This window comes from Pseudophryne corroboree, chromosome 2 (assembly GCF_028390025.1).
Source record: "Pseudophryne corroboree isolate aPseCor3 chromosome 2, aPseCor3.hap2, whole genome shotgun sequence".
In the NCBI taxonomy this organism is placed as follows: domain Eukaryota; kingdom Metazoa; phylum Chordata; class Amphibia; order Anura; family Myobatrachidae; genus Pseudophryne; species Pseudophryne corroboree.
Window position 1 is genome coordinate 207646735 of NC_086445.1, and position 18778 is coordinate 207665512.

The 18778-nt window shown below is 42.6% G+C and overlaps 2 protein-coding genes across 2 annotated transcripts; both read right to left on the minus strand.

Moving 5' to 3' along the window:
- Positions 1-1156: 1156 nt before the first annotated feature.
- Positions 1157-2560, minus strand: LOC134991152 (paraneoplastic antigen Ma1 homolog). Its single transcript, XM_063950731.1, has one exon. It carries the CDS (start codon positions 2558-2560, stop codon positions 1157-1159), a length of 1404 nt encoding a protein of 467 aa, XP_063806801.1.
- A 6787-nt stretch (positions 2561-9347) lies between these two features.
- Positions 9348-10751, minus strand: LOC134991168 (paraneoplastic antigen Ma1 homolog). The gene has a single exon (XM_063950732.1). The coding sequence runs from the start codon at positions 10749-10751 to the stop codon at positions 9348-9350; it is 1404 nt and encodes a 467-aa protein (XP_063806802.1).
- Positions 10752-18778: the final 8027 nt, after the last annotated feature.

Genomic DNA, 18778 nt, shown 5'->3' on the forward strand with positions numbered 1-18778 from the left:
CGTTTATTGTGTTCCTCCAGGGTGGCTCCAAAAACAATTATATCGTCTAGATATACAATGACTTCCCTATAGTTCATATCCCCCACAGTCCTTTCCATTGTTCTTTGAAAGGTAGCTGGGGCTCCTTTTACTCCTTGGGGCATGTTTAGAAATTCAAAGAAACCTAGCGGGCATATAAATGCAGTTTTTTCACGGTCTTCCGGCTTCATGGGGATTTGGTAATACCCATTCCTTAAATCTAACACAGAAAACCAAGCGCTCCCTTGGAGACAGTCCAAAGCTTCGTCTATCCTTGGTACTGTATACTGGTCTGTAACAGTTCTGTGGTTCAATGTGCGGTAGTCTACACACATTCTTATTTTTCCACTCTTTTTCCGCGCAATCACTATGGGGGAAGCATAAGGACTTCTAGACTCGATTATAACTTGATTCTCAAGTAGTCCTTTAAGATGTTGCCTTACGTCTTCAAAGTCTGCAGGAGCTATCCTGCGGGAACGTTCCCGGAAAGGAGTCTCATCCATTAATCTAATACTGTGTTCCACCCCATTAGCTGTCCCCAGATCCCATTCTCCCATAGAGAATACCTGTTTCTTAGATTCCAGCTCCTTAATTAAAGCAGATTTTTCCTCCAAAGAAATGTCACTCCCTCGGAAACATATATCAAATTTATTTTCTAAAACAATTATACTCTCAGCGGATTTAATGCAACCAGTCCGTGCAGAAGACAGTTCCTTGTCTCCTTCGTACCATTCAGCCAGTAAAGGGTATATCCGGGTGTTAGTCCCTATAATTACAGGTGGCTCATCCCTCCCTTCAGGAACTTCTGGACATATCAATGCAATAAGTGATATCTGCATCCCTTCCTCTTCTCTTACCCTGTTGTTGATTTCAAGAGTAACTTGGACATACCCTAAATAAGGGTACTTTTCAACACTCAGACCCCATATCACTAGTCCGCTTAAGGGCTGGATGGTTACATCAGGAATGTTCTCATGGTACCAATTTTCAAAGATGATAGAAACTTGGGATCCACTATCCACCAAGATCTTGCAGTGGCGTCCATTTATATTTGCATTCAAAAGGGGAGCAGGTCCCAGCAATCCTTCTGGTAGACTTCCACTCCTCCAGGAATTCCCCATAGCACAGTGACTAACTTCTAGGGGGCCTGTGAGGGGCCCACAGACCGCCCCCGTCCGTTTCCCGACCCCAAACTTTCCGTATTCTGGTTACCACCTGAAGCATTGTCAGTATTTCGATTCCAATTTCTATTTAAGTTGCATTCAAAAGCCCGATGTCCAGGTCTCCCACATCTAAAACATCCTCTATTAAAGTTGTTACTCCCTCTACCTAATCCTCTTACGGGGCTACTGTCGGATATTTGTGGAGAAGTATTCACAGCCTGTGTTGCAATGAATTTGTCAATTTTCTTACTTTGTTCGTCCATCAACTTTAATATCTTCTCTTCAAATGCATTACTTTCCACTACCGGTTGTATTACCTTGACCTTCTTTACCGTTTTCTCTCTCATTTCTATTAATACCTCTTCTTGTTTGACTTCTTTTAATAGTTCATTAAAGGTAGGAAAGGGTTCTTTAACTCCTGAACATCTTAATTTCTGAGCTACTGGGTCGGTGGTCAAAGCACCCCGCAGTAACTGTTTCATCCGACTTCTGTCCACATCATCCCTTACTATACCTCCTTTATCCACTATCTTATATAGGAGCTTGTCTAACCTGATCAAGAATGCACTCAGCTTTTCCGTGGGTTCCTGAAACGTGTGGTGTAACCTAGAGGTGAGATCTCCCACGTCTTCAAGGGTGCCATATGCATAATCTAACGCCTCAAAGAATGTATCTAAAGTAGCATTAGGATTACTACGTCTAGCAGCTTGTATTATTCCCATAGCCGGCCCTCTCAAACTTTCTACTACCCTCTGTCTCTTGATTTTATCTGGGCACTGCCATTCTTCTACTTGCTGTACCGCCGCTTCTTTCCAGGCCTCATATGTCTCCTCTCCTGTTGGTACAGGTAAAATCCCAGAAAAAATCCGTAACCGCCTATAACTCCCTTCATAATGCCACCTTTCTAACTGAGTGACCACTCTATCCATTATGATCTCAAACTGTCCACCTGTGGCATTTGCACCAGTATCCTGAGCGTCACCCCCTTCACCACCAATATTCCTCTCACCTCTATTAGGGATGTCTAGAGAAGGCACTGATATATGTGCACTAGTAGCTTCTTCTTCATCCCCACATATGTTAGGCCACATCACATTCCACCTCCTACCCGTCTCTTCATTTGCTGCCACTATCAATGGTATTACATCAGTCTCCAACTCATTTTCTGTTTCTATCAGTACTGCTATTACTCTTCCCAATCCTCCCATCCATTTATCTACAACCCTTGGCCTAATTATTCCATATAACCTGGCTAACCTTTCCACTATCTCTTCATCAGAGAATTCCGAAAAATTCCCTCCCACACTTAAACATTTCTTGGGATCTTTTTTTCTCCTTTGACACCAAGCACTAATATCTTCCCCAGTAAACTTTTCCATTGTTTTATCCTGAATATATTCCTCTCGGCTAAGTGCCTCCAAATGTAACCCTCCCTTACTTCCAAGGAATATAAATTACCTAATAACTAATTGTGCCTCCACCTAGACCAATTGTTTATTAAGGCTTGCCTGGGTAAGCCTCCCTCAATCCCTGTGTTTAAGTACACTCCCCTATTCAACCCCACACCACTAATATTTTACCTGTTCTCTCTTCCAGGATTCATGGATCGGACTCCAACTCACAAACACAAATGGTAAGTATAATATTAAGTTTAATATCTTATAACGACATATTGCTATTATGCATTAATAACTTTTGCTGGTTAATAAAGGAACATCATATTAATACTACATCTCCCCCAAATACCTATACATGAATTGTTCGCATGCAATACAAAAAATTACCTTTTTTAGTGACACCCTTAGGTGTTAGAGTGACCCGGGTACTCTTAGTGTGAAAGTGCACTTTAGAGACCAAAAAACTAGTAACCAACAGTATTTATACATAACATCTTATATCATACTTTAGTTTTAACATTCATATTTCCTTCTCCCTTTGATAAACTATATATATAGTCCTGTAGTTGCTTTGTGCACTTCCTGTCTTGTATAATACTGCATATATCCCCTTTTCTGATATAATAAAATATCTCTCTTTCTCTGGGGTAAATTTGTAAGTCTTTTCCTCAATAAAAGGTAACTTGCAGCTGCACTGTTCTGTAACAAATGTCTCAAGGGTGATGTATCCAAAGTTGTGTAACAATGTTTCTCTAAGGAAACTGTAGTCTATTATGATACAAACGAATAAATCCCCTCTAGATCTACTTGTTTAGACTAAAATTACAGTCTTTGAGCAAAGTTCCGTTCGAATGATATTAAGTGGAATGTATCCAAAATCTCTATTCACTTAAGCCCTTTGGCTCTGCAGAGTGTTTTACTTTAGTAGATAGTCTCCTTTCTTTTTACACTTTCTAATTGTTCCACCGAGCCAGTAAATTATTTAACAGTAGATTATTTAAATAGGTGTCACGAGAAATGGAGTTAATTCCATGCTGTTAATGGGCTCTCCTCTTATCAATTGCCCTTATGTTATAATAGCACGTTAATGTCTGTACCTCAAATACAATCGACCTCTCAAACAAATTCACGCTTTCCCTATGTAGCTGTTGAATATTTACTGTCTGTGCCGTATAAATCCACTGTCTCTCGGCATATGCTGAATCGATGCAAAGTGCAATTTGAAGCAAGTTACTTTAAATGTGCAATACTATCACAGTTCAATATATCCACACGGCTTCCTATATAGTTGAGCAGTGATCCTGAATACTTTTTATGCTCCCTCCGCTGTAGTATATTAACAAGACAGGTTAGAATTATTAGTCCCTGTATTGTTAGCTTGTTACCGTCCTCCGTCTATTATTCCATCTTAAGCATAGCTAACTATCCTCCACGGTTTGTAGAACTTATTATTGTAGAAATGACAATTTACCCATTTAACGGTGCTGCTGTAAAGCACTACCCCTGGCTCCTCTCCCGTGGGGGTGGGTTTTACACCTGTTGTGTGAGCACCGACTCTGGAACCCTGCCTTTGATAATAATGTCTTAAGTGACACTGTTATTATGTATCACTATAATTATGGCTACAGTATACTGATATCTTTCTTATACTGAATGGCCACTGCTACTGCATCCTCATTAACTGCTGCCCACTTTGGATTGTCTTAATCCTAGTCTATGCTGGGCTAAGTGTCCAACAGCCTCTCCTTGCTTGTGGTACTAATTGTAGTGTAAATGGCTGGTTATACACTTACTTCTGTCCTGCAGCAGCGCTGGGGTGAAGTGTTCTTGTCAGCGACAAGCACCGCCTCTATACAGCTTATTGGAGACTTGCCTTAGGTTCCTGCCTCTGATGGGGAGTCTTAAGGAGAGTGTTACTGATGTCTTTACTGCTGCGGCACTCACTCCTCCTCCGCTGCTGCCACCACAGGCACTCGTGTCTCCGCTGCTCTCCCCTGCTGCCTTCACTTTTCGACCGCCCACCTGGATGTCACAGCCGTTCTGATGACAGCGGCGCCTCAGCAACACCACACTCTCTCCGTCTCCACCTACATCCGGACACCGAGCGCAGGTACACCGGCTTAGCGGTCACTTCTGCCTCTGCTGCCCGCTCTCAGCGCCTCCGCTCCGTCAGTCAAGCTCCGTCTGGCACCGCTCCCCCTAGTCTCAACCGCCGCTGTATGTTTACAGCAAGTTTACGGCTCTTAGCGGCGGTGAGCATCAGGGTGCGGGCGCTGACAGAGGGATCTGCAGGTCTGACAGCCGCCGGTAAGGAGCTGTATTTATACTGCTCCAGACTCACGGCTCGTGCCCCCTCTTCCCGCCTAAGCCACGAGCTGTCCCCCCTGGTCAGTGGCACTGAAGCGCTCGTGGGGTGCTCGTGACATTCTAGAGCTTTCTGTCAAGGCTGTCAATGCCTGACAGAATGCTCATTGACAGCTGTTTCTAAACCCACTTTGGCTCGGTTTTCCCTATGTTACACCACTGCAATCCAACTGTTTAATACCCACACTCCCATCACTTTGTTATATATATGTTTAATAAATAATTAGAAATATTTATCACTTCTTAATTCATCTATATACACATTTATAAGTATATATCAAATGCCACCACATTCCTTTATTTAATATATATAAATGATTCATTAATACACACATAACTATATATATATATACATTAGGCATATAATATTCCACTTTAGAGTTATATCAATCATATTACACTCTCCCCCTGGTGATCTATTTTAAATAATTAGAAACCATGCTAAAACAAATAGATCACCATCTCTAAATTAATTAACACTGTGCTTGCATTGGTAAGTATCCATAGTAAGGCCATACATCTATCATATTGGGATGTATTATCCTGGGTACAATGCTAGGTATTCCCAATTCATCATAAGTAAGCATAGATGGGGGCTGACACGTTCTTTTTGGCCTATTTACAGTTTCCTGTTCTATGCTTATATCACTACATGGAGAATAGTGATCAAATCTCTCCAATGAATTACTACTTCCTTCACCTTGAACAGCACTATCATGTTCTACAGGATCTATACAGGTAATTGTGTGGTCAAGCTCTGTAAAAGACTCAAGGGGCCCCCCGATGTCTTCGGTGTCAATCACTTTCCCACTTTCAACATATTGATCCTTATAGTAACAGCCCTGACCTTCATCTTCTCCCTCATAACTATCATTATGGTTAGATCTTAATGAGTCAGTTAGCTTATTAGATGTCTCCCTCTCAAATGGTACTACTTCATCTTTACTTTCAAGATCTTTTAGGCGTACTGCTCTACCTATGGGAAGTAGATTTTGCCTATGATGAGTTAAAACTGCACCTTGTCCATTTTCAAGCTGAATTCTATACACAGGTAGGTCTTTAAACTTTTCTATTACTATATAGGGGTCCTCTCTCCATCGATTGGAAATTTTAAATTTCCTTGGAATTCCTAGCCGTCTTAACAACACTCGGTCCCCAGGAAACAGAACCTGATCCCGCACATTTCTATCATAGCGAACCTTGTTCCTCTCTCCCAATCTACTGGCAGCTCGCTCAGCCAAAGCATAGGCATCCCCCAATTCTCTTCTCAGTCTTTCTACATACTTTAAATGTGAAACACAAGGGTCATTGCCTGCATTAGTTCCCATACATACATCTATTGGGAGCTTAGCCTCCCTCCCAAACATTAAATAATAAGGTGAGAACCCAGTGGCCTCGTTTCTGGTACAATTGTACGCGTGTATTAGACGGTCGATATGTCTCTTCCAATGCTGCTTGTTTAAGGGATTCAGAGTCCCTAACATGTCTAACAAGGTTCTGTTGAACCTTTCTGGTTGCGGATCACCCTGAGGGTGATATGGAGTAGTCCTAGATTTGGAAATTCCACAGCTCAAACACATTTCCTTTATTAATCGACTTTCAAAGTCTCTCCCTTGATCAGTATGTAATCTGTTCGGCAAACCATAATGGATAAAAAACTTATCCCATAAGGTATTTGCTACAGTGGTGGCCTTTTGATTTGGCGTCACATATGCCTGGGCATAACGAGTGAAGTGGTCTGTTACAATTAATATATTACACTTCTTTCCTTCTTTTACTTCAAGGGAGAGGTAGTCCATACAGACCAAATCCATAGGTCCTTTGCTTTTAAATGTCACCAAAGGAGCTACTCTGGATGGTAACGTTTTCCGTAATACACAGTTTCCACAGTTTTGGCAGTATGCTTTGATTTCCTTTCCCATACCCGGCCAGTAAAATCTATCAGCTATAAGATTTAATGTTTTTTCTAATCCTAGATGACCGTGCTTGTCATGCAAGGCATGCATTACTAAAGTACGGTGTTTCTTGGGCAATACTAGCTGAAATCTTTTCCGCCCATTCACTTGTCTAGTACTGCGGTATAATATTCCTGCTTTCATAATCAAATTACATTTTTGTTTTTTCAACAATTTGACTTCTAATAAAGATTCAGGGGCAATCACTGACTTTCTTCTGCTGGGAATTAGGTGTCGTATGCTGGGGTCCTGTTGTTGCTCTTGCCGAATTTGATAGCGTTTGAGTTTAGGCAAATCTTCAAGCTCTACATGACTAATCCAGCAATATGATGGGGGCAGTGCTGTTGACTTCATTCCCAAAGCGCTAACTTGTTCACTTCCAGCTGATACTTTCAAACTCATTTTATGACACATTCCTTTAATTTCTCCCGCTGGTATCTCTATCCACTCTTCTTCTGTATGTTCCATCTGCTGGTTTGGAATTCTGGAAAGGGAGTCGGCGTCAATATTGCTCACACCTGGTCTGTATTTCAGTGTGAAATCATATAGCGCCAGGGCAGCCAACCACCGATGACCCGTGGCGTCCAGTTTTGCCGTTGTTTGGACATAGGTCAGAGGATTATTATCTGTTTGTACCTCAAATGTTACTCCATATAGATAATCATGGAATTTATCTATTACACTCCATTTCAAAGCCAAGAACTCTAATTTGTGAGCGGGGTACCGTTTTTCGCTACTAGTTAGGCCTCGACTTATGAATGAAACAGGTTTCAATCCATCAGAATGTTTTTGATACAGAACACCCCCCAATCCTTCTAAAGAGGCATCAATATGAAGGACATAGGACAACCCAGGATCTACATAGGCTAATACAGGGGCATTAGTCAGTTTTTGTTTTAACAAATTAAAGGCCATTTCACAGTCGGTATTCCATCTTTCTCCAAACGGATCATTTACTTTATGCAAAGGACCTCCTTCACCCGATCGTTCTCGTCTCTTCTTCTTATTTGACGTTGGATATCCTCTGGTCAAATCGGTTAAGGGCCTAGCTATACTGGAATAATTCGGGACAAACCTGCGGTAGTACCCGCAAAAACCTAGGAAAGACCTTAGTTCTTTTAACTTTGCTGGTCTAGGCCAATTCTTAACGGCCTCCACTTTTTCTGGATCAGTGGAAACCCCACTTCTGCTTACAATGTGCCCTAAGTATTTGACCGTGGATTGGCAAAGATGACATTTTTCCAGTGATAATTTCAAGCCCCCTTCCATCAATCTATCCAGAACTTTAAGAAGTCGTTTATTGTGTTCCTCCAGGGTGGCTCCAAAAACAATTATATCGTCTAGATATACAATGACTTCCCTATAGTTCATATCCCCCACAGTCCTTTCCATTGTTCTTTGAAAGGTAGCTGGGGCTCCTTTTACTCCTTGGGGCATGTTTAGAAATTCAAAGAAACCTAGCGGGCATATAAATGCAGTTTTTTCACGGTCTTCCGGCTTCATGGGGATTTGGTAATACCCATTCCTTAAATCTAACACAGAAAACCAAGCGCTCCCTTGGAGACAGTCCAAAGCTTCGTCTATCCTTGGTACTGTATACTGGTCTGTAACAGTTCTGTGGTTCAATGTGCGGTAGTCTACACACATTCTTATTTTTCCACTCTTTTTCCGCGCAATCACTATGGGGGAAGCATAAGGACTTCTAGACTCGATTATAACTTGATTCTCAAGTAGTCCTTTAAGATGTTGCCTTACGTCTTCAAAGTCTGCAGGAGCTATCCTGCGGGAACGTTCCCGGAAAGGAGTCTCATCCATTAATCTAATACTGTGTTCCACCCCATTAGCTGTCCCCAGATCCCATTCTCCCATAGAGAATACCTGTTTCTTAGATTCCAGCTCCTTAATTAAAGCAGATTTTTCCTCCAAAGAAATGTCACTCCCTCGGAAACATATATCAAATTTATTTTCTAAAACAATTATACTCTCAGCGGATTTAATGCAACCAGTCCGTGCAGAAGACAGTTCCTTGTCTCCTTCGTACCATTCAGCCAGTAAAGGGTATATCCGGGTGTTAGTCCCTATAATTACAGGTGGCTCATCCCTCCCTTCAGGAACTTCTGGACATATCAATGCAATAAGTGATATCTGCATCCCTTCCTCTTCTCTTACCCTGTTGTTGATTTCAAGAGTAACTTGGACATACCCTAAATAAGGGTACTTTTCAACACTCAGACCCCATATCACTAGTCCGCTTAAGGGCTGGATGGTTACATCAGGAATGTTCTCATGGTACCAATTTTCAAAGATGATAGAAACTTGGGATCCACTATCCACCAAGATCTTGCAGTGGCGTCCATTTATATTTGCATTCAAAAGGGGAGCAGGTCCCAGCAATCCTTCTGGTAGACTTCCACTCCTCCAGGAATTCCCCATAGCACAGTGACTAACTTCTAGGGGGCCTGTGAGGGGCCCACAGACCGCCCCCGTCCGTTTCCCGACCCCAAACTTTCCGTATTCTGGTTACCACCTGAAGCATTGTCAGTATTTCGATTCCAATTTCTATTTAAGTTGCATTCAAAAGCCCGATGTCCAGGTCTCCCACATCTAAAACATCCTCTATTAAAGTTGTTACTCCCTCTACCTAATCCTCTTACGGGGCTACTGTCGGATATTTGTGGAGAAGTATTCACAGCCTGTGTTGCAATGAATTTGTCAATTTTCTTACTTTGTTCGTCCATCAACTTTAATATCTTCTCTTCAAATGCATTACTTTCCACTACCGGTTGTATTACCTTGACCTTCTTTACCGTTTTCTCTCTCATTTCTATTAATACCTCTTCTTGTTTGACTTCTTTTAATAGTTCATTAAAGGTAGGAAAGGGTTCTTTAACTCCTGAACATCTTAATTTCTGAGCTACTGGGTCGGTGGTCAAAGCACCCCGCAGTAACTGTTTCATCCGACTTCTGTCCACATCATCCCTTACTATACCTCCTTTATCCACTATCTTATATAGGAGCTTGTCTAACCTGATCAAGAATGCACTCAGCTTTTCCGTGGGTTCCTGAAACGTGTGGTGTAACCTAGAGGTGAGATCTCCCACGTCTTCAAGGGTGCCATATGCATAATCTAACGCCTCAAAGAATGTATCTAAAGTAGCATTAGGATTACTACGTCTAGCAGCTTGTATTATTCCCATAGCCGGCCCTCTCAAACTTTCTACTACCCTCTGTCTCTTGATTTTATCTGGGCACTGCCATTCTTCTACTTGCTGTACCGCCGCTTCTTTCCAGGCCTCATATGTCTCCTCTCCTGTTGGTACAGGTAAAATCCCAGAAAAAATCCGTAACCGCCTATAACTCCCTTCATAATGCCACCTTTCTAACTGAGTGACCACTCTATCCATTATGATCTCAAACTGTCCACCTGTGGCATTTGCACCAGTATCCTGAGCGTCACCCCCTTCACCACCAATATTCCTCTCACCTCTATTAGGGTTGTCTAGAGAAGGCACTGATATATGTGCACTAGTAGCTTCTTCTTCATCCCCACATATGTTAGGCCACATCACATTCCACCTCCTACCCGTCTCTTCATTTGCTGCCACTATCAATGGTATTACATCAGTCTCCAACTCATTTTCTGTTTCTATCAGTACTGCTATTACTCTTCCCAATCCTCCCATCCATTTATCTACAACCCTTGGCCTAATTATTCCATATAACCTGGCTAACCTTTCCACTATCTCTTCATCAGAGAATTCCGAAAAATTCCCTCCCACACTTAAACATTTCTTGGGATCTTTTTTTCTCCTTTGACACCAAGCACTAATATCTTCCCCAGTAAACTTTTCCATTGTTTTATCCTGAATATATTCCTCTCGGCTAAGTGCCTCCAAATGTAACCCTCCCTTACTTCCAAGGAATATAAATTACCTAATAACTAATTGTGCCTCCACCTAGACCAATTGTTTATTAAGGCTTGCCTGGGTAAGCCTCCCTCAATCCCTGTGTTTAAGTACACTCCCCTATTCAACCCCACACCACTAATATTTTACCTGTTCTCTCTTCCAGGATTCATGGATCGGACTCCAACTCACAAACACAAATGGTAAGTATAATATTAAGTTTAATATCTTATAACGACATATTGCTATTATGCATTAATAACTTTTGCTGGTTAATAAAGGAACATCATATTAATACTACATCTCCCCCAAATACCTATACATGAATTGTTCGCATGCAATACAAAAAATTACCTTTTTTAGTGACACCCTTAGGTGTTAGAGTGACCCGGGTACTCTTAGTGTGAAAGTGCACTTTAGAGACCAAAAAACTAGTAACCAACAGTATTTATACATAACATCTTATATCATACTTTAGTTTTAACATTCATATTTCCTTCTCCCTTTGATAAACTATATATATAGTCCTGTAGTTGCTTTGTGCACTTCCTGTCTTGTATAATACTGCATATATCCCCTTTTCTGATATAATAAAATATCTCTCTTTCTCTGGGGTAAATTTGTAAGTCTTTTCCTCAATAAAAGGTAACTTGCAGCTGCACTGTTCTGTAACAAATGTCTCAAGGGTGATGTATCCAAAGTTGTGTAACAATGTTTCTCTAAGGAAACTGTAGTCTATTATGATACAAACGAATAAATCCCCTCTAGATCTACTTGTTTAGACTAAAATTACAGTCTTTGAGCAAAGTTCCGTTCGAATGATATTAAGTGGAATGTATCCAAAATCTCTATTCACTTAAGCCCTTTGGCTCTGCAGAGTGTTTTACTTTAGTAGATAGTCTCCTTTCTTTTTACACTTTCTAATTGTTCCACCGAGCCAGTAAATTATTTAACAGTAGATTATTTAAATAGGTGTCACGAGAAATGGAGTTAATTCCATGCTGTTAATGGGCTCTCCTCTTATCAATTGCCCTTATGTTATAATAGCACGTTAATGTCTGTACCTCAAATACAATCGACCTCTCAAACAAATTCACGCTTTCCCTATGTAGCTGTTGAATATTTACTGTCTGTGCCGTATAAATCCACTGTCTCTCGGCATATGCTGAATCGATGCAAAGTGCAATTTGAAGCAAGTTACTTTAAATGTGCAATACTATCACAGTTCAATATATCCACACGGCTTCCTATATAGTTGAGCAGTGATCCTGAATACTTTTTATGCTCCCTCCGCTGTAGTATATTAACAAGACAGGTTAGAATTATTAGTCCCTGTATTGTTAGCTTGTTATCGTCCTCCGTCTATTATTCCATCTTAAGCATAGCTAACTATCCTCCACGGTTTGTAGAACTTATTATTGTAGAAATGACAATTTACCCATTTAACGGTGCTGCTGTAAAGCACTACCCCTGGCTCCTCTCCCGTGGGGGTGGGTTTTACACCTGTTGTGTGAGCACCGACTCTGGAACCCTGCCTTTGATAATAATGTCTTAAGTGACACTGTTATTATGTATCACTATAATTATGGCTACAGTATACTGATATCTTTCTTATACTGAATGGCCACTGCTACTGCATCCTCATTAACTGCTGCCCACTTTGGATTGTCTTAATCCTAGTCTATGCTGGGCTAAGTGTCCAACAGCCTCTCCTTGCTTGTGGTACTAATTGTAGTGTAAATGGCTGGTTATACACTTACTTCTGTCCTGCAGCAGCGCTGGGGTGAAGTGTTCTTGTCAGCGACAAGCACCGCCTCTATACAGCTTATTGGAGACTTGCCTTAGGTTCCTGCCTCTGATGGGGAGTCTTAAGGAGAGTGTTACTGATGTCTTTACTGCTGCGGCACTCACTCCTCCTCCGCTGCTGCCACCACAGGCACTCGTGTCTCCGCTGCTCTCCCCTGCTGCCTTCACTTTTCGACCGCCCACCTGGATGTCACAGCCGTTCTGATGACAGCGGCGCCTCAGCAACACCACACTCTCTCCGTCTCCACCTACATCCGGACACCGAGCGCAGGTACACCGGCTTAGCGGTCACTTCTGCCTCTGCTGCCCGCTCTCAGCGCCTCCGCTCCGTCAGTCAAGCTCCGTCTGGCACCGCTCCCCCTAGTCTCAACCGCCGCTGTATGTTTACAGCAAGTTTACGGCTCTTAGCGGCGGTGAGCATCAGGGTGCGGGCGCTGACAGAGGGATCTGCAGGTCTGACAGCCGCCGGTAAGGAGCTGTATTTATACTGCTCCAGACTCACGGCTCGTGCCCCCTCTTCCCGCCTAAGCCACGAGCTGTCCCCCCTGGTCAGTGGCACTGAAGCGCTCGTGGGGTGCTCGTGACATTCTAGAGCTTTCTGTCAAGGCTGTCAATGCCTGACAGAATGCTCATTGACAGCTGTTTCTAAACCCACTTTGGCTCGGTTTTCCCTATGTTACACCACTGCAATCCAACTGTTTAATACCCACACTCCCATCACTTTGTTATATATATGTTTAATAAATAATTAGAAATATTTATCACTTCTTAATTCATCTATATACACATTTATAAGTATATATCAAATGCCACCACATTCCTTTATTTAATATATATAAATGATTCATTAATACACACATAACTATATATATATATACATTAGGCATATAATATTCCACTTTAGAGTTATATCAATCATATTACATATCATTGGATGTACAGGCAGCAGAAAGTGTGTCTGAAACTGAGACTGTCAATGTAGACAACCAATGCGGAAACAGGAGTTCTATGAGGAGCAACAAAGGTGTTCCAGCCAAGAAATACAGTGAGGAATATGTAAACATAGCTTACTGTGAACCCCCAAACATACAGGAAGCAAAGTCAAGCAGCGATTGGACAGAGTGGTAGTCAGCAATTGATACAGAGCTGTCAGCACTGGATGATAACAGTACATATGTTATGAACTTGAGTATATGGAACTCAGGGGAGTGGGTGGCAACTGGGGAGTTCCAGTACTCATGTGTGGAACTGCGGCTGGATATAGATAATAGCAGCTAACCCTACTCTAACCACTAATTCCATTATTCCTCCCAGTAGTCGGTTGGCGCCTGCAGAGCTAGTCTTCTCCTATAGCAGCCGTGTTTGAATGGGCAAATTAGGTCCGCCAAGACTCCGATGCCCCCAGGTCTTACAAGGAATAAGGCACCAACTGAGACTGAGAGTAAATAAGGGGAAATCTAACTAAGACTAACGTGATCACAACGGGAGAGAATACAGAGAAAACAATAACAGATAATGGGGGTAATTCAGAGTTGATCGCAGCAGCAAATTTGTTAGCAGTTGGGCGAAACCATGTGCACTGCAGGTGTGGCAGATATAACATTTGCAGAGAGTTTTAGATTTGGGTGGGTTATTTTGTTTTTGTGCAGGGTAATTACTGGCTGCTTTATTTTTACACTGCAATTTAGATTTCAGTTTGAACACACCCCACCCAAACCTAACTCTCTCTGCACATGTTATATCTGCCCCCCCCTGCAGTGCACATGGTTTTGTACAACTGCTAACAAATTTGCTGCTGCAATCAACTATGAATTAGGCCCTACTCGAGGAGAACAACAAAAAGTATTGTGGTGTTAGGGTCTCCTGCCCTGTGCTGCCACGTCGTCATGGCAACCGGGAGACAAGTACTAGCGGAGTAACCTGAGCGCAGCTGATACTCCGGTTCGGGTCTTTTGCTGTGCAATGGTTATAGGCTCTGTGCACGGCAGGGGATCCGGTGCTGGTTTTGGTACTCACAGTCTGTGAGGTCTGAGTGGGGCGTGGACAGCACCTGCTTTATAAGGCCTCTTTCCAGGTTAAGCAGATGCTGCTGAATCTTTGTTGGTTAGTCAGTTCCTGAAAGTTAGCCAGTACTGTGTAGCTTTGTATTTGTTTGTTGCTTACTGCAAATAGGCCTGGGGATTTGGTATTACACTCTGCCAATCCAGACCTAGCAGTAAGACTGGAGTCAGTCGTTTAGCTTGCTGGGGTTCTGTTACTACTCTGTGAACTTAGCAAGTTTGCGGCTGTATTCTAAGACTTGCCTGTCTAATCCTGTCTCACTGTGCTAGGTGTCAGGGGTCAGTTTAGTGGCAGTAAACTGAACCTGTGCACTGCAAGTGAGAATTAGGATTGTGGAGACTCTCCTTGTGTCTATCATTCCATCTCTGACCAAGGAGTTTACTGCCACACCCGTTGGTAACCCTTTAGGGTTTTGCTGTTGCCCTTAGCAACAGCATTTCGGGTTCTCTATGTATTAAAACACAACATCTTGCTTTTCCCATCTGAGCATTTCTAATACAAGGGAGATACCCAGTTCCTTAGCCTCTGGGCTTCTCTGTTCACTTTGTGTGTATTTTGTTACCCTATCACCTTCTGTGTACGTTATGTCACATTCCCCAGTCTGTCTGTGAGTCCATTTGTTGTGCATAACAGTTCTGACACCAGTACTTTCCTGCAGGCACTGGTGTACATAACAGTTCTGACACCAGTACTTTCCTGCAGGCACTGGTGTACATAACATGTGGCCTAGCCACAACATGCGACTCCATCGCAAAAGTAAACAACAAAGGCTGCGAGGAACTACTGCAGAAAACTACACAATTAAAGTACAATGAAAGATGTGACCACTGCTGCAAAATGTGGCCAAGCCGCTAACTCACGGCGCCATGAGAGGTGAACGAAGAAACTAACGGAGCGCCGAGGTGTACTGGAACTGGATATACTCCACTGGAAGCAGACCAGGAGACAAGCTGGATATGATCCCTCCAACTAGAAGCAGGTAACAGGAACACCAGGAACAGCAGGATGGAACTGGAACTTCCAGAAACAAGCAGACTGGCTCACAGGAAGCTATCACCGGCGGGACTGTACTATCCTGGCTCCCCTAAAAAGGCCCTTCCAACCAATAATGTGAGCACCAGGCAGCCCAGCCCCCAGATGAGACCAGCTGCACCTATGCGCACTAAGGGCGGTGTCCCACCTGCTTAGTAACAGCTGGGACTGAACTACAGAGCGGCCGTCTGGTGTCTCCAGTTGCCAGGCAATGGCCCAGACCAAGACGCCCGGCGGCGGAAGTGACGCACTGGCCCCTTCGCCTAGCAACGGCCGGCATGTCCTGTCACCACTGCGGCGGCTGACAACATGGACTGTAGTTGATAGGCCAAGCAACCGTAAAACAATCACGAACAAGTGGGTCTTTTGCAAGACGTTAAATGCAGACAGGACAATTGCTCATTAGAAAGCCTGCCTTGTTGACAAGGGATATACCCAAAGGTCCGGAATCGATTACGTAGATGATCTACTACTGGCAGGCCAAGAGAAACACATCACTGACGTAAAACATCAGCTAAAGCAAAGGTTGAAGTTAAAAGATCTTGGACCTGCAAATCATTTGTTAGGCATGAGGGTTGTACAAAATCTAAAAGAAGGGACTGTTACAATTGATCAACAAACATATATTGAGGCAATACTTTCCAAGTATGGAATGTCTGACGCAAAACCAGTAAGCACTCTCATTGACAAAGGTGTAAAAATGGTAAAGGCCATGTCACCAAGCAGCCAGGAAGAGATAAAGGAAATTAAAGAGATTCCTTATCAGAATGCTGTTGGTAGCGTAATATTCGCAAGTATTGGGACTCGTCCTGACATCACACATGCAGTAAGTCGGGCAAGTCAGTTTGCAATCAATCCTGGGAGGCAACACTAGATTGCAGTTAAAATAATTTTAAGATACCTTAAAGGTACAAGTTCACTAAAGTTGGGATTTACAAAATCTAAAGATTCCAGCTTAAAAGTTTTCTGTGATGCCGACTGGGGGTCAGATGAGGATGACCATTGTTCCTACACAGGGTATCTGTTTGTATTGGCAGGCACAGCCATCAGCTGGGCGAGCAGGAAGCAACCCACAGTTGCCCTTTCTACTACAGAAGCGGAGTTTATGGCACTTACAGAAACATCAAAGGAAGCACTATGGATAAAGGAGACTTTGTATGAATTAGGTCTTCTTTGTCACAGTGAGACCATCAACATTGCGTGTGATAACAAAGGAGCAATAGATTTGTCTTCTAGCACCAAGCATTATGGACGATCTTAGCATATTGCCATAAGACATCACTTCATTCATGAATTAGTGCAGAATAGATCCATCAATGTGGAATATGTGGCAAGTGAGGACAATGTTGCCGACATGTTAACAAAGGGACTGTCATCACACCTGCTAAATGTGTTCTTGAAAAAATGTGGACTAGAATATATTTGATGTTGATTTGTTTTTACTGTTTTTTGCTTCATGACCAAGTTAAAAGTTTTGATAAAATGTCATGTTCTTTTATATGTGACCGGAGACAGTCCTGAGCGAGGAGGGGGGGGGGGAAGGGGGGTGTTGGAGTATAGTGCACTCAGTACCTTGTCTCCTGTGTATACATTACACTGGGTGCGCATCCTCTAGTGTTTAACCCTAAAAGCTGTAGCATTTGGGAGGTGGAGACTGATGAAACAGTTCCTCCTGCAGTGGAGAGAGATGAGACAGTTCTCCTGCAGTGGAGAGAGATGAGACAGTTCTTGCTGCAGTGGAGAGAGATGACTCAGTTCCTTTTGCAGTGGAGAGAGAGAGATGGTTCCTCCTGTAGCATGTGTCACACTGCCTGAGTGGGACGGAGATCAGTGGGCGTGGTGTGTTCCTTCCAACGGGAGTCAGTCTGCACGGATGTGCAGCCTTCCATCTCATACTGTCACTACGTTACCACAGCTGCATGACGTATAGCGATAAGTACCACGCTTTCACTGTACCAGCCTGTTATATACTGTATATGAGTGAGTTTCTGCTGCTGCAGAACATCTTCCGCAATAACAAGTGTTGTCTTTGTATGTTAATAAACCAGCATTCTGGTTAACTACTAATTGTGTGGATTAACATCACTATCAAACACCGCAACACTCTGCCAACAGATCTACAGGTCCCAGCAAGCCTCCCCTGAATGTTGGTAGTTGGAGAACCATAAGTACCAGCACACAGGGCATTAAAGGGCCCGCTGGTACCTGTAGTACCCATGTAAAAGAAATATTACAATAAACACAGGACATGTACACCATACAAAGTACAACTTTAATAAAACATACTTGCACACTCACACCCACATACATACACAAACTCACATATACTTACCTACACCCCCCGCTGCCCTTTCGGTCCTCTTCTTCAGTAGAAATCCATGACACTGTAAAAAAAGAAATAAATGCTTACCTATTTCCTGTGTAGATCGGTCCTCTTCATTCCAAGTAAGCATGCCAGGGGTACAAAAAAAATAAAAAAATATTATACAGGTTGAGTATCCCTCATCCAAAATGTTTGGGACCAAGAGTATTTTGGATATCGGATTTTTCCGTATTTTGGAATAATTGCATACCATAATGACATATGATGGCAATGGGACCCAAGTCTAAACACAGGATGCATTTATGTTACATATACACCTTATACACACACAGCCTGAAGGTAATTGTAGCCAATATTTTTAATAACTTTGTGCATTAAACAAAGTGTGTGAACATTCACACAATTCATTTATGTTTCATATACACCTTATACACACAGCCTGAAGGTCATTTAATACAATATTTGTAATAATTTTGTGTATTAAACAAAGTTTGTGTACAATGAGCCATCAGAAAACAAAGGTTTCACTATTTCACTCTCACAAAAAAATTCTGTATTTCGGAATATTCCGTATTTCGGAATATTTGGATATGGGATACTCAACCTGTACACATGCACCATACGAACATGTGAAAGTAGATGTGTGACTACATCCACTTCCACTACTTGACTGGGTGGGACCCGGGTGACTTCTGCATTAAAACACCCCCCAGCAAATCAGAGGGCTGTATTGTAAAAACTTACCCCTGATTGG

Coding starts and splice junctions, on each gene's coding strand:
- LOC134991152 (XM_063950731.1), bottom strand. CDS start 2,560: ATGGAAAAGTTTACTGGGGAAGATATTAGTGCTTGGTGTCAAAGGAGA.
- LOC134991168 (XM_063950732.1), bottom strand. CDS start 10,751: ATGGAAAAGTTTACTGGGGAAGATATTAGTGCTTGGTGTCAAAGGAGA.